This window comes from Trachinotus anak, unplaced genomic scaffold, assembly GCF_046630095.1.
Source record: "Trachinotus anak isolate AG129_WGS33_773 ecotype Australia unplaced genomic scaffold, CSIRO_AGI_Tana_v1 ptg000004l, whole genome shotgun sequence".
Taxonomy (NCBI): domain Eukaryota; kingdom Metazoa; phylum Chordata; class Actinopteri; order Carangiformes; family Carangidae; genus Trachinotus; species Trachinotus anak.
The window spans coordinates 4,186,335-4,198,499 of record NW_027273855.1 but is presented as its reverse complement, the minus strand read 5'-3'; the positions used below and the strand labels follow the sequence as shown (position 1 = coordinate 4,198,499).

Here is a 12,165-nt window from a genome sequence, read left to right as displayed (position 1 = left end):
CATCAATGAAGAGTCGTCTGAGGGTAAAGTGCACATAAGTGATATCGAAGTGAACATATATTTATATTTGTAATTTGAATTCGATTCAGGTGATATGAAGTGAAGACAGTGAAAACATCCTGCTTCTGTGAGGGACTGACATCTTCATGCCACTGTCAGTGGTTTTAGGACCGCGAGTGATTCATTCCTCCTTTGTGTTTTTGGAAGATCTGGTGGTGCAGGAATAAGTGGTGCAGATGACTGAGCATCAAAAGTCCTGTTACTCAGTTTCTGAATCCCGGGCGGCTGCTTTGTTTCCTGCTGCTACACTGATTTCATTTATTTGACTTTCATTCGCTTTCCCTTGTTGTGAGACCAAAACACAAAAAGACAGTATTTTCTACAAACTGGTAACTTTGATAAGGCTCATTCCCATGTGCTGACGCAGCAGAAATGTGTTCTGCTTTGTCAGGGATGCCTCTCGATACACCGATAGGGATGTTTATGTGGGCTGCAGCAGTCCTAGTTTGACTTGGTCTAGACAAACCCATTAGATGTTTCAACCTGGTCTGGGAGCCTGCAGGGTTGGCTGATTTTGTACCAACTTGGAAGTTCATGGATAATTCAGTAACCTTCATGTTTACTGCAGCTGGTTTCACTGTAGCCTCAACAGTTTGATGCATCTTCTCTCTGATGAACAGATGCACAAAGACCCATTTGTCCATCAATTTTCTTTCATGCTGCATGTTTGTTTGAGACGTCCACTCCATTCACACTCCAGTACAACCCTGAGCGCTGACTTATCTGTGAGGGAACCGGTTACAGTTGTCCTGCAAAGACAAATAGCCATGTTGTACCAACATACAACCTCAAAGGAGAGTCATTGTTGAGTTTTTCTGTCTCTTCTAACGGCTATACAAGGCTCATTTTGTTCTAAACACCAGTGTCTGCTCCTTCCTTCCTCGGAAAAAGGGAGAGCATTTTATGTTTCCAAATTTTGCACGGCTAGCATGAGCACCACCACCTACAAATACTTCATTAATGTCAGCATCATTATTATTACAGCTGGGTAATTAGACTTCTAATGCTTCCACATATTCCTCCTCATCACACACTGATTAAAACAGCCTGATCTCTTGATATGGTGCTAATACGCTTGTGATGCCTTTTAATATCGAAACGTGTTCAAATTAATGTGAGAACAAAATCTCTTGCTTATTAACACAGACAATGTGCAAACCACAGTATCACACACTTCCACATCGGACTGAAAACATCTGCTGCACACAGTGTATACTGCCCCCAAGTGTTAAAAGAGAACAGCTTTAACACAGCAGAGCTAAACTGGAACAAAATACAATGTTTGATATCGACAGTGTTTTCTCAACAAAAAGTCCAAAGACCATGAAGGTCTGTCAGCTTTTAACTAATATCCGTTTAATTGATCTTGAGTTCTGTCCAACATTTGTAACAGTAGCAAACAACAATGACAGATAAAAAATTATTGCCTAAAATAAAATTATAGCATTTACTAGACAGTGCCAATGACAGATTAATGCAGCAACTGTAAAGCAGTTTAACATGGTCTGATTAATTAAAGCGCTGCTCTTTTAACTTAACACAGTTATTTGGAAATCCAGTGATTTTATCTTATCATGTGAGATTCTGACCAGAGACCAATGTTCCTTTTTCTTTATTGTGAAAACTAAGCAGTCTGAGGAGGGCGGGGTACACCCAGGACAGGACTCCAGTCTATCACAGAGCTGACGTATAGAGACCATTCATGCCTATGAACAATTTAGAATCTCCAGTTATGTCTCTGGACTGTGGGAGGAGGCCAGAGTACCCACAGGGAACCCACACAGACACAGGGAGAACATGCAAACTCCACACAGAAAGGCCTCACTAACCACTGCACCGTGTGTTAAAACTTGTTCCCTGTATAAACAGCTACTCGTGCAGTCAGTGTGTATCTTCTAGCGTGCGGTGCTGTTAAAGTTCTAAAGACTTTCACTCATATATGTATATATATATATATATATATATATATATATATATACACATTTCTGAGGGTCATTCTCCAAACATCTTTCTACGTGAAACTACAACAGAGACTTTAAGTGGTGGTGCTTTAAAAAAAAGGTTTATTGCAAGTTCATCATTTTTACATGTTGATTCACAATGTTACCAGCAGTAAAAATTAAATGCAAATCACAACTTTGCATTTGTCAGATGACAGTGGAAGGAAACATTACTAATGGTTACACTGCAGCTTCGACACAGCATTCCTGATGCTGCTGGAGACAACATGCACAGAACTGCTATGGCTCAGCGGGACAATGCAAGTGAATATTTTTACAGAAAATTTACAGCACAGCTAAGGTTTAACTGTTACAGGTAGTTTTGCAATTCTGATGATCATGTTACTCTCAAGATCTGCATTAAAAACAATAAAACATTATACATGGCAATAAAGATAGAACCATATTCATTGTATATGTGTACGGGATGTGCTTAAATCATAGGCAGACAACAAATGTCAGCCAAATGTAAACAGTCCAACCCAAACTGCAGCATCATGCAAGTACCTCACAAAAACTTTCCATAAGGAACATCTCACCCTTAATAATCTCATGTGTTAAACAAACACTCATCTTTCTTTCAGACCTGACTGGATGGATTATTCTCTGTCGTCACAGACTGGCTCATGCAGCTATATTCCTCATTCCTGCAGGGTGGGGACCTATGTTTTCTGGGCTCTCTCTTCCACGTAGAGCTGCATCTGTTAAAGACAAAGAACAACCAAATATCAGTAGGAATGGGGGGATTTGAATGTGATATTAATGACAATTCAACAAAACATAATCACAGAATCAGTCGATATAGCGTTTGTCAAAGTGTTAATCTGAGCAACAGGATTAAAACTGAACAGATAAACAGATAAACTGATCAATGAGGAGGATGTCTCTGCTCACTTTTACTATGTCAGATGTCATGGTCTTCAGTGGGATGAGTCTAGGCTCCTGCATGTGAACTTCTTGCTCATCAGCAACTATCCATGGGAAATCCTGAAGAGGGAAACGCACAAATGTGACACAACACATGCATGTAGTTTAGAACTCCTCACAATGCAACAGATAAATAAATACGGTGCTGTGTTAGTGCATCGTGTTTAAATCTTCAGGGCTGCAGAGTTTTAAAATCCTCACCTTGATGACTTGAACCTTCTCCATGTTGCGTGTGGCAGCATCTCTGGTATGTACTAGTACTGTAAATGAACACCCTGTGACAAAAAACAAGTCACACAAATGGGTCTATAGTTTGTTTCTATTCCCTCCTAAATATCATTTACATATCATATAATCTCATTAACAACAAAGTCATTGTCATTGCAATCTTAATTCTCTTTTAATTCTCTAGTCCCTCGACTCTCAGTTCAAACAGCTTAAAGCAGTAATTTAATTCCTTGTAACTTCAGTAGCCCTATTGCTTCTGAAGCGCTGTGTCAGAGCTACGTATAGGACCCTGAAGAATGTTATACCCTTATCCTTCCTGTCAGCTTACATGGTAAATCCTTTGCCAAGATTGTCAGACATTAATTCAACCACAGCCCTAACCCTAGTCACAACCATCTGCAACTTAAAGCATTGGAGTGACAGGACTTGTCAGGGCACTACACAGCCTGGTGGGCTTGGTAACATAAAAAAAAAGTACCTTGTGCATTGAGAGGTTATCGATTCTAATTGCACATGGAGATCAATTCAGTCCAAAGCCTGTTCAAAAGTGGCAATAACATGTCTCGGGTGATCTGATGACAAGTGGATAAGTCTTAGCATTAGTCATTTCACACCGGGCATTAGATAAGCGATCTCACCTACCTTCCCTGCTCTATATGTAAATTAACACTTATGTTTTGTTGTTTTGAAAGTAAAACATTAAAATATTTAATAGAAATATAAAATTGTAAAACTTTTCCATTCATTATGAAACTGTGATGGGACTAATAAGACAAAGAATGAGGATGTCAGTAGAGTAGGCGGTCCTTCAATGTGGCCCAGGATGCATTTGTGTTCACACTGCAAAAAAAAATGTTGCCATATGTGGCCCAGACCACCTCAGTATGCGGTCTGAGTGATCGGATCTAAAATGTGTCCTTGATGTGTCTTGGGTGCGTTAACACCTGTACTTCGAGCTGTCCACTTGTGATCAGATTACCCCAGACTCATGTTAATGCCTGATCTGAACAGTTTCATCCAGCTAAATATAAAATGTCAGGCATTAGACCAAATCCATTTTTTATGAAAATGATGTAACACGTTTGTATATGTATCTGTTGTGTACTTCGGAAGTAATCATTCATGTTGTTACCTGGTGGGTTATTATTTAAAACAGCATCACACACACTAATCTTCAGGATGAATGCCCTCAGCAGCTGCTCCACATGTGACAGTAAAGTGTCAGAGCTATAAAGACAAAACCACAGTTAGTGAATACGATCATGCTGATAACATGTCACAAAACAAGCTTATATTCATTTCTTTAAATCAATAATAAGGGTTAAACCTGATGGACAACAGTGGAGGTTGGGAAATCTCAAACACAAATCTCTCTACTGGATGATGCTCTTTGTCCATGATGACCACCACCACCTTCTCTGCATCATTCTGGGAGGGAAATGGGAGACTTGAGAACAGGTGACTCATATTACCTGATATCAACCCGTCAGCTGCAGGTGATGTCTTACCTTCTCAATGAGTGGCTTTACACAGTGTAGTGTATCCTGGATATACTGATTCAGCTCTGGGTGACATGACATCTAAATATACACACCAAAGACAGAAGACTAGCATTAGAGATATAAATACATATGACTTCCTATAAACTGTGAGCATATAATGATGACACATTCATTTTTCTGTACCTGCACAGGTACATTGTATTTCTTTCTCTTCTGAAATATTCCAGAGGGATAAACTTCACGGACATAGAGGATGAGATGAATAGCGACCTCCAGGAACTCACACAGGATGTCAGCAACCACTGAAAAAAGAGGACTCCACTGGGTAATATGATATTTCATGCATTCACACCAGACTCAAAGCAATGCAATGAAGCGTTTCCTTATTAGCTCACATATAATGACAAGAAACAGGACAACAAGTGCAGAAATACACCACTGATCTTGTATTATACTTGGCCGAAATGAGTGGGGTATGTCCGTGATTCAGCAAATATACTGACTTTCATTTCTGTGTAAGTAGGAAAAAACTGTATCAAGCCATTTTACAAATCAGGAGAGACCACAGCCAGAAGACACATGCTTGACCATTTCATGTGGTTCGGTTGACTTACCCTGTCCGAAATTGAGGTCTTGTCTTGTAAGAGTTGTCATGATTTCTTCCCCAGAAACTGTCAAATGAAAGAAATGGGTAATTTTCTAGCTGGCTAAAGCAGCAGTCTGTCAAGCCCTCATTTTCTATTTGAGGCTGTTTTTACTTTGCGATATTGTTTTTGTGTCGCAGCCCAGCACGATGTCAACCAAAGGGAAAGGAGGAAAGTTTTCCGTTTTTATTACAAAAACGATGGGGCAGATTTTAAGATGAACTTCAGATTTCATACATTTCACGACCGAGACGCTGGTTTTCGAGCGTTAGCTTAGCTAACTAGCTTCGTCGCGCATCACATAAACGTCACTCGTTGTTTACAAGCTGTTTGAAGTCCACGAGTGATGACGTTGACATTTTGTGATTATGTCGATTATGATGAAATTTTTACTTTTAAGAAGAATCTTTGATAAATTTGTTTTACATTTGATTTTTTCCCCCTGAGGTTTAGTAAAGAGTTCGAAAAATATATTTAGAGTATAATCACTGACTCGTATTATCAGGGGCATATATAAATAAATCAAAATGTACCAAATCTAACGCAGATTACTTGTTTGTTTGTTTGTTACTTGTGTTTGAAGCACATGGAGAAGGTGTTGCTTAGCTGCTGATAGTGAAACCAAATAAGCTGAATGACTGTCACAGAATAACAGGACAGGCTGTGCTGGACTTCACATTGGTGTGTGATAGAGAGTATGATCTATAGAGTCAGATGTTTCTCTAGTCGTAAAGTCTTCATTTCTAGGCTATAGATATATATATAGATATATAGAGACAAAAAGATGGTGAGCGGTACATTTCTTTAAGTACATGGCCAGCAGAATGAAGTTGTCACTGTCAGACACACGCACAGCACAGTCTACTCAGAGGCTTTGTACAGCGGGGCCGGGCATCCCAGCCCCCAGCCCGGCGGACTCACGCTGTGCAGGGCGGTGATGGGTGAACGCTTCAGGGGAGACTGGAACAGCTGTCGGGGAATTAGTCGATCGTGTGTATTTTACGACATAAAACTCACAAAAGAAGACTTACACCACGCAGCTGAAGTCCAAACAAATCCAATAAGATTAGCGGAAGTCGTGCTATTTTACTTTCAAAATAAAATATTAAACATCTAATGGTACTAGCGGTGCCCCATTATATAGCCTAACCCTAAATTGTCCAATAAAGTCCAATAAAAGTCCAATAAAACCCATTAATGTCCTGTATAATGCAGCTCTATTACTAGCTACCATTGACACTAGCACTAGCCTAGGCAACTTTGACTTCCTGGTAAATCTTAAATGAAGTTATACTCTGAATTGGTATAGTGAATTGGATGTATAGTTGTATACATTTAGAACTGAAAACAGAGGGATTTTGTGAAACTTTTTTTTCAAATTTTACTTCACTGTATCTTTTACATTTGTTACCAGGATTAAAAGTTGTGCGTGAGGCATATTTTTTATTCTGAATGCTCAAAGGACAAATGCGCACACAGTTTGTATTGTACAGCTGCAGAATAAGGGAATGTATTTTTACATTCAAACGTATGTAGACTTATGCCAATAAGTAGAATAAGATAAAAGTTTTAAAACAAGTAATCACATGTATTGTACTATTATATTTCTCTATAATCATTAAAACACATTAAGGTTGTGCTTAGATTGCATAATTAACTGGAGATTTTATTTTATTTTATTTTTCTTCTTTTATTTTTGTTTGTTTGTTTGTTTTGTGTCTGATTTGGTCAAATAATTTGTGTTCAGTAGGCAATTATTTACACAAATGTAGTTCCAGGTGGCTTTTATTTTGAAAAGGCAGCCATTCACGCAGGAAACACTGCCTTTTTTAATGACTGTTGATGTGACTGGTTGCAGAGCCAGAGATCATTACTGAACTCTGTGGGACTGGAGGAAAAGGGCGATAAGGTTTACACCGAGCAGGATGTTCAAACAGTGATGTGACTTTTACGAAAGGTAAGCCAGCTGGTTTTGATTGTTTTTTTTTTGCATGATCTTTTTTTGCATGATATAATGCCTGTATGAAAACACTGTGTAATTATGTAACGGTTTTTAATCGCGGATTAATGTATCAGTTTGAAGCCATTGTTGGCCAGGAGCAAAAGTGAAATGATGAGTTGTGGAAAATGCTCCACAAATTAAAGTCCATCAGTCACATAATGTTAAATCCCCTGTACAAGAGGCTTGGTAATAAGAGTGCTTGCAGGGTTTTGTTATCACCTTCAATTTGAAGTAAATACCTTACTACCTAACTGTCAGTCATGCATTAACTCTCCTCGGCTGTGAGACTGTAATCTGGTCGCTTTATAGCAGCTGTAAAGTGTCTTTATGACAGGTCCAACACGTTTGTCTTCTTTGCAGGTTGTGAAACTGTGCAGACCATGCCTTTTTTGGAATTCATCGCTGGCAGCATTTCAGGTGAAAACAATATATTTGTGACAGAACAGAGAAATTAAGAACAGTAGTATTTGTGGTATAGCAGTATAGCAGTTGTATACATGTGGAGAAATAACACTTCCATGTATGTTATTGTATTGCAGGGGCAGTGGGACTGGCAGTTGGGCACCCATTAGACACCGTGAAGGTCGACACTTGACACTTAAATCCATAAATATGACTAAATGCATCAAACCAGCCTTTTCTGACACCTCCTGTTTCATTTGTAGGTGCGCCTGCAGGCCCAGTCTGCTTATAAAGGGATACTTGACTGCGTGGCTAGAACATACTCTAATGAAGGGGTAGGTGTCACGTCCTCACCAGATATCACTGCATGAAATGCCCCAGCCTCCACATGACAGAAAGATGCACACTTATTTTTTTGTTATGCTTTTATTACGTCAGCTCCATGGATTCTTCAAGGGCATGGCATTTCCAGTGCTGACCACTGGCATCACCAACTCCGTTGTCTTTGGCTCTTATAGTAACGCCTTAGATTACCTCACTCAATCTCAGCACAGTGACCGCAGTCAAGCCACACCGGCCTCTGCTGCACAGGTCTTCACCGCTGGCTGCTTCTCAGGTCTGGTGCAGGTAAGAACACCTGACAGTCACTGGCTGGTTTCATCCAAAGCACCTTGCAGGACCATAGCTGTAGACATTGCTGGTCAGTTTGATTGTACACAAGTGCTATCAAAGTGACCGCTCTCAGGGTGTGAAAAGTCTCCATTCACAGAGGTTATGGCAAATTATGGCAAGTTTCATTGAGCATGCATTTTCCCCACCTTCTATAGGGCAGGGGTGTCAGTGAAGCACAAAGGAGGATTCAGACATTGTGGGAAAATAAGAATTACAGTGTAAAATGCTACTGGGCTGCAGCTCTAGAGTTTGCAATGTTCACTACAACCCGCAGAACTAAAGTCTGGGTCAGAACGGGGTTAAGAATGTGAAGTTTGACCTGAGCCAGGCGACACAGCAGAGACCAAAGGTTCGTGAAATTGAAAAGCGTAGCAATCTCAACCATGGAGAGTTTGACAGTGATTATGTTATGGATATTTAACCTGATCCTGATTCTCATGCACAAGTATAGGCTGAAACAAAAGGACTCCTCCAGTAGTTTTTAACATTACTTGTCATTGACAGAAGTGTCAGTTAAGACTGAATTTTGAACTAAATAGAAGAAAGGTCAGAGACTCACTAACATCATTAGGATTCAGCCCAACTCATCCCAAGAGACCCATGAAGACGATACCATTAAGAGCAGTTCATAATAAATGCAGCCATTAGATTACATTTAGTCATTTGTCAGACGCCTTTATCCAAAGTGACTTACAAGTGAAGGACATCAGTAAAGCTTCAGTGCAGTAGGAAGCCTTGGGATAAGTATTAAGTACTATTTAAACTACCAAAAGTGCACAGTAAAACTGACACCTTTCAATATATATATATATATATATATATATATATATATATATATATATATATATAACTATGTCTAGGCTGGATCTGAATATGACACAGACATGACAAAAATTTAAATATATTTTTTAACCATTTTAGCACCTGCATATGGAGTCAGTGGCATTTAAGAGACATTTTCTGTCAGAAATAAATCAGAAATTAATTGAAAATTAAGAGAAATCTAACATTCAAGTATCCTGCAGACTCTATGTAGAAAAAGCCGGCAGTAGCAGTGATGCAGCCAGTGTGAACACGTGCGTCTTTCCGCAGCAGGTCAGCAATGGCAGCCGCAATGCATTGGTGTTTGTTGTAATTAGGGCCGCACAATATGCAAAAAAAAGTGATTATTTTGGCAGATATGAGATATGAGTCATGATTTCAGATGGAATGATGGTTTTTGCATTTCATATTCATTGAAAACTTTTAGAAATTATTATGATGTGATTTTTGCTGGGATATTCTATATACATATAATATATATAATATATATAATATGAGTTGAAGGCTGGGGCATCTCTGTAGCACCACAACACTTATGGTGCTAACAATGCACAGCAATGCTGTGACACATTTTACCTTTATCAAAAGAAATTGTAGCTCCTGTGATTTTTTTTTTTTTGCAGCTCCTGCAACTTACATGGCTTATGGCCATACTGTGATTTCCATTATATTGCAATTTATTGTGCAGCCCTTGTGGTAATGAAAGAACACGTCCCCCAGTCCAACAGTGTGTGTTTCTAGTGGTGTTTGGACAACAATGTAAATCTATGAGGAGAAATGTTTTATGCACAGACAAAACTTGTTGCTAGCATCAGTTCATTGTTGGTCACCAGCCTTATCCTTCAAAGTGATGGTTTTTAAAAGCTTGGTATCATTAATCTTTCAAAAATACTGAGTGACATTAAAACTAAATCCTCACTAAATCTGCCTTCAGGTGTTAGTTTGTGCACCCATCGACCTGGTGAAGGTGCGTCTGCAGGGCCAAACAACCACTAACCGATACCGTGGACCCATTCACTGTCTCACCGTTATCCTGAAGGAGGAAGGACCCAGGGGTCTGTTCAGGGGAGGGTTGGCCCTCGCCCTGAGGGACGTACCCTGCTATGGACTCTACTTTTTGCCTTATGAGGTCACTCGAAAGGCTCTGACAGAGAGCGGCAAACAGCCAGGTCAGTTACAGAGAGCACAACTCCTCCACAGGGCAACATTACTGACCCTCAGTGAATATGACGTCAGGGTAGTCTGTGAGGTATGGCAGCTCATTTCTGCTCTGGGAAAAAATGAAAATAATTATAATAATTTAATAATATTTAATAATAATGTTAAAATTATAAAAATAACATAAAGTTATGAGATACTAAGACACTAACTAAGTCAAAATTATGAGACAGTCCATAAAAATTCCTTTTCCTGGCAGAAATTGGCCTCCAAATAAATTATACCAAAGATATTTTTAAAAAGATGTAACATCGATGAGTTTAACTTTCGAGGGAGAAAGCAGAAGAAAGTTTTAGGTTACACTTTGGATTTACAGTAGCACTTCCAAATATCCAGGGTTCATTTAATTTTCTGTCCACACATGACTTCAAAGATTTACATTAATTGCTAAACTTTTCTGTCATCAGGTACGTTTGCAATACTGATGGCAGGTGGCGTGGCAGGCGTGGTGACCTGGGCCTTTGCCACGCCCATGGATGTGGTGAAAGCCCGGCTCCAGATGTCAGGGGCCGGCGGCCGGGAATACAGCGGGGTCCTGCACTGCATGAGAGTGAGCGTGAGAGAGGAGGGAGTGAGGGTCTTTTTCAAAGGCCTCCTACTGAACAGCCTGAGGGCCTTCCCCGTCAACGCCGTCACCTTCCTCAGCTACGAGAGCCTGATGAAGATTTTCTTTCCACCAGCGAGATGACCTCACCCCCGACAGAGAATGGATGCACTCTTTGCCTTGCGAATTGGAGGATCTTCCCACAGTGTGTGGAGATTTTGCTGCGCACCATTTGACTGTAGGTCCGATATTCTCAGGGTTACAGTTTTAGACACTTTTATGATGATTAGTATTAAAATACTGTTTACTGTCTCTGTAAGATAGGTCAACTCTCATCTGGCTAGTGTCATAAACCTGAACACACTTTGAAAACCACTGTTTGATGAAAATGTTGGAGAAGTCTTTGGTGACGTGAACTGCTTTAACAGATGATATCATGGTTAAGCAGCTCATATTTACTGGAAACCAAATCCACTTTACTTGACAAAATGTGAATGTAAACATTATAACTTTGTTGCATGTAAGACAGCACCGTATTCTACACGTTAGTCACTGTAGCTTTATTTTTTATCTCAAAGCATTTTATTCCTATCAGCTGGACACAAACACTAAATGATTTTCTAATAAATAAACAGTACAAAGAATGTAGCTGATTTCTTTACTGGTGAATGGTCCAACCACTCCAGGCTCCACAGGCCACATATAAACAATGATTAATGAAGGCCATGAGATGTGGCTGAAAGTAATCTGGTACAGAGAGCTCGAGTTAAAGCAGCTATAATCAATATTTTTACATTAACCATCAATCACATGACTTAGTTTAATGTGAAAATGTGCAGAGCTGCAGAGCTTTCTTTCAGTTTTACTGTTTTTTTTTTGTTTTGGTTTTTTTTTTTACTTTATTGTTGTTTCAGTTAATGTCAAGAAAACATCATATATTTCTTGTTATTTAAACATCTTGACCTCATAACTTTTTTTTGCCCTCACCTGAAACACAGAGCAAGAGGGAGAAGTTATTAGCCTTAAACATGACTCAGAATTAATGCTAATGATGATCCATGTTTACTGACACACTCACCATACTAACTTTAGTGTTCTGTTTACAGCTTGTTGCCGCCACAAGCGCCCGACAAAGATGTGTTGT

At 39.5% G+C, this 12,165-nt stretch overlaps 2 protein-coding genes across 3 annotated transcripts; one reads left to right on the top strand and one right to left on the bottom strand.

The window, feature by feature from the left end:
- Positions 1-2,100: 2,100 nt before the first annotated feature.
- mad2l2 (mitotic arrest deficient 2 like 2) lies at positions 2,101-6,424 on the bottom strand. Of its 2 annotated transcripts, none has more exons than XM_071475329.1 (9): positions 6,393-6,424; positions 5,332-5,388; positions 4,901-5,019; positions 4,724-4,795; positions 4,543-4,643; positions 4,348-4,442; positions 3,189-3,262; positions 2,955-3,047; positions 2,101-2,761 (listed from the first exon to the last, which is right to left on the bottom strand). In XM_071475329.1, the coding sequence occupies exons 2-9, from the start codon at positions 5,369-5,371 to the stop codon at positions 2,723-2,725; spliced, it is 633 nt and encodes a 210-aa protein (XP_071331430.1). In that variant the 5' UTR covers positions 5,372-5,388; positions 6,393-6,424; the 3' UTR covers positions 2,101-2,722. The 2 variants fall into 2 exon arrangements, with proteins under 2 accessions (XP_071331430.1, XP_071331431.1); XM_071475330.1 differs by lacking the exon at positions 6,393-6,424 and adding an exon at positions 6,283-6,350.
- On the top strand, positions 5,011-11,669 carry LOC139620117 (solute carrier family 25 member 45). Its single transcript, XM_071475328.1, has 8 exons — positions 5,011-5,042; positions 7,220-7,318; positions 7,724-7,780; positions 7,903-7,946; positions 8,029-8,100; positions 8,204-8,392; positions 10,194-10,428; positions 10,885-11,669. Exons 3-8 carry the CDS (start codon positions 7,744-7,746, stop codon positions 11,163-11,165), a joined length of 858 nt encoding a protein of 285 aa, XP_071331429.1. The 5' UTR covers positions 5,011-5,042; positions 7,220-7,318; positions 7,724-7,743; the 3' UTR covers positions 11,166-11,669.
- The last annotated feature ends 496 nt before the right edge of the window (positions 11,670-12,165 follow it).

Bases quoted from the DNA above. Each gene is read 5' to 3' on its own strand.
- LOC139620117 (XM_071475328.1), top strand. From the start codon at position 7,744: ATGCCTTTTTTGGAATTCATCGCTGGCAGCATTTCAG. The intron at 7,947-8,028 runs GTCGACACTTGA...TTTCATTTGTAG, and splicing joins ACCCATTAGACACCGTGAAG to GTGCGCCTGCAGGCCCAGTC. The intron at 8,393-10,193 runs GTAAGAACACCT...ATCTGCCTTCAG, and splicing joins GCTTCTCAGGTCTGGTGCAG to GTGTTAGTTTGTGCACCCAT.
- mad2l2 (XM_071475329.1), bottom strand. From the start codon at position 5,371: ATGACAACTCTTACAAGACAAGACCTCAATTTCGGACAGG. The intron at 4,644-4,723 runs GTAAGACATCAC...TTTCCCTCCCAG, and splicing joins TAAAGCCACTCATTGAGAAG to AATGATGCAGAGAAGGTGGT. The intron at 3,048-3,188 runs GTGAGGATTTTA...TTCCCTCTTCAG, and splicing joins AGAAGGTTCAAGTCATCAAG to GATTTCCCATGGATAGTTGC.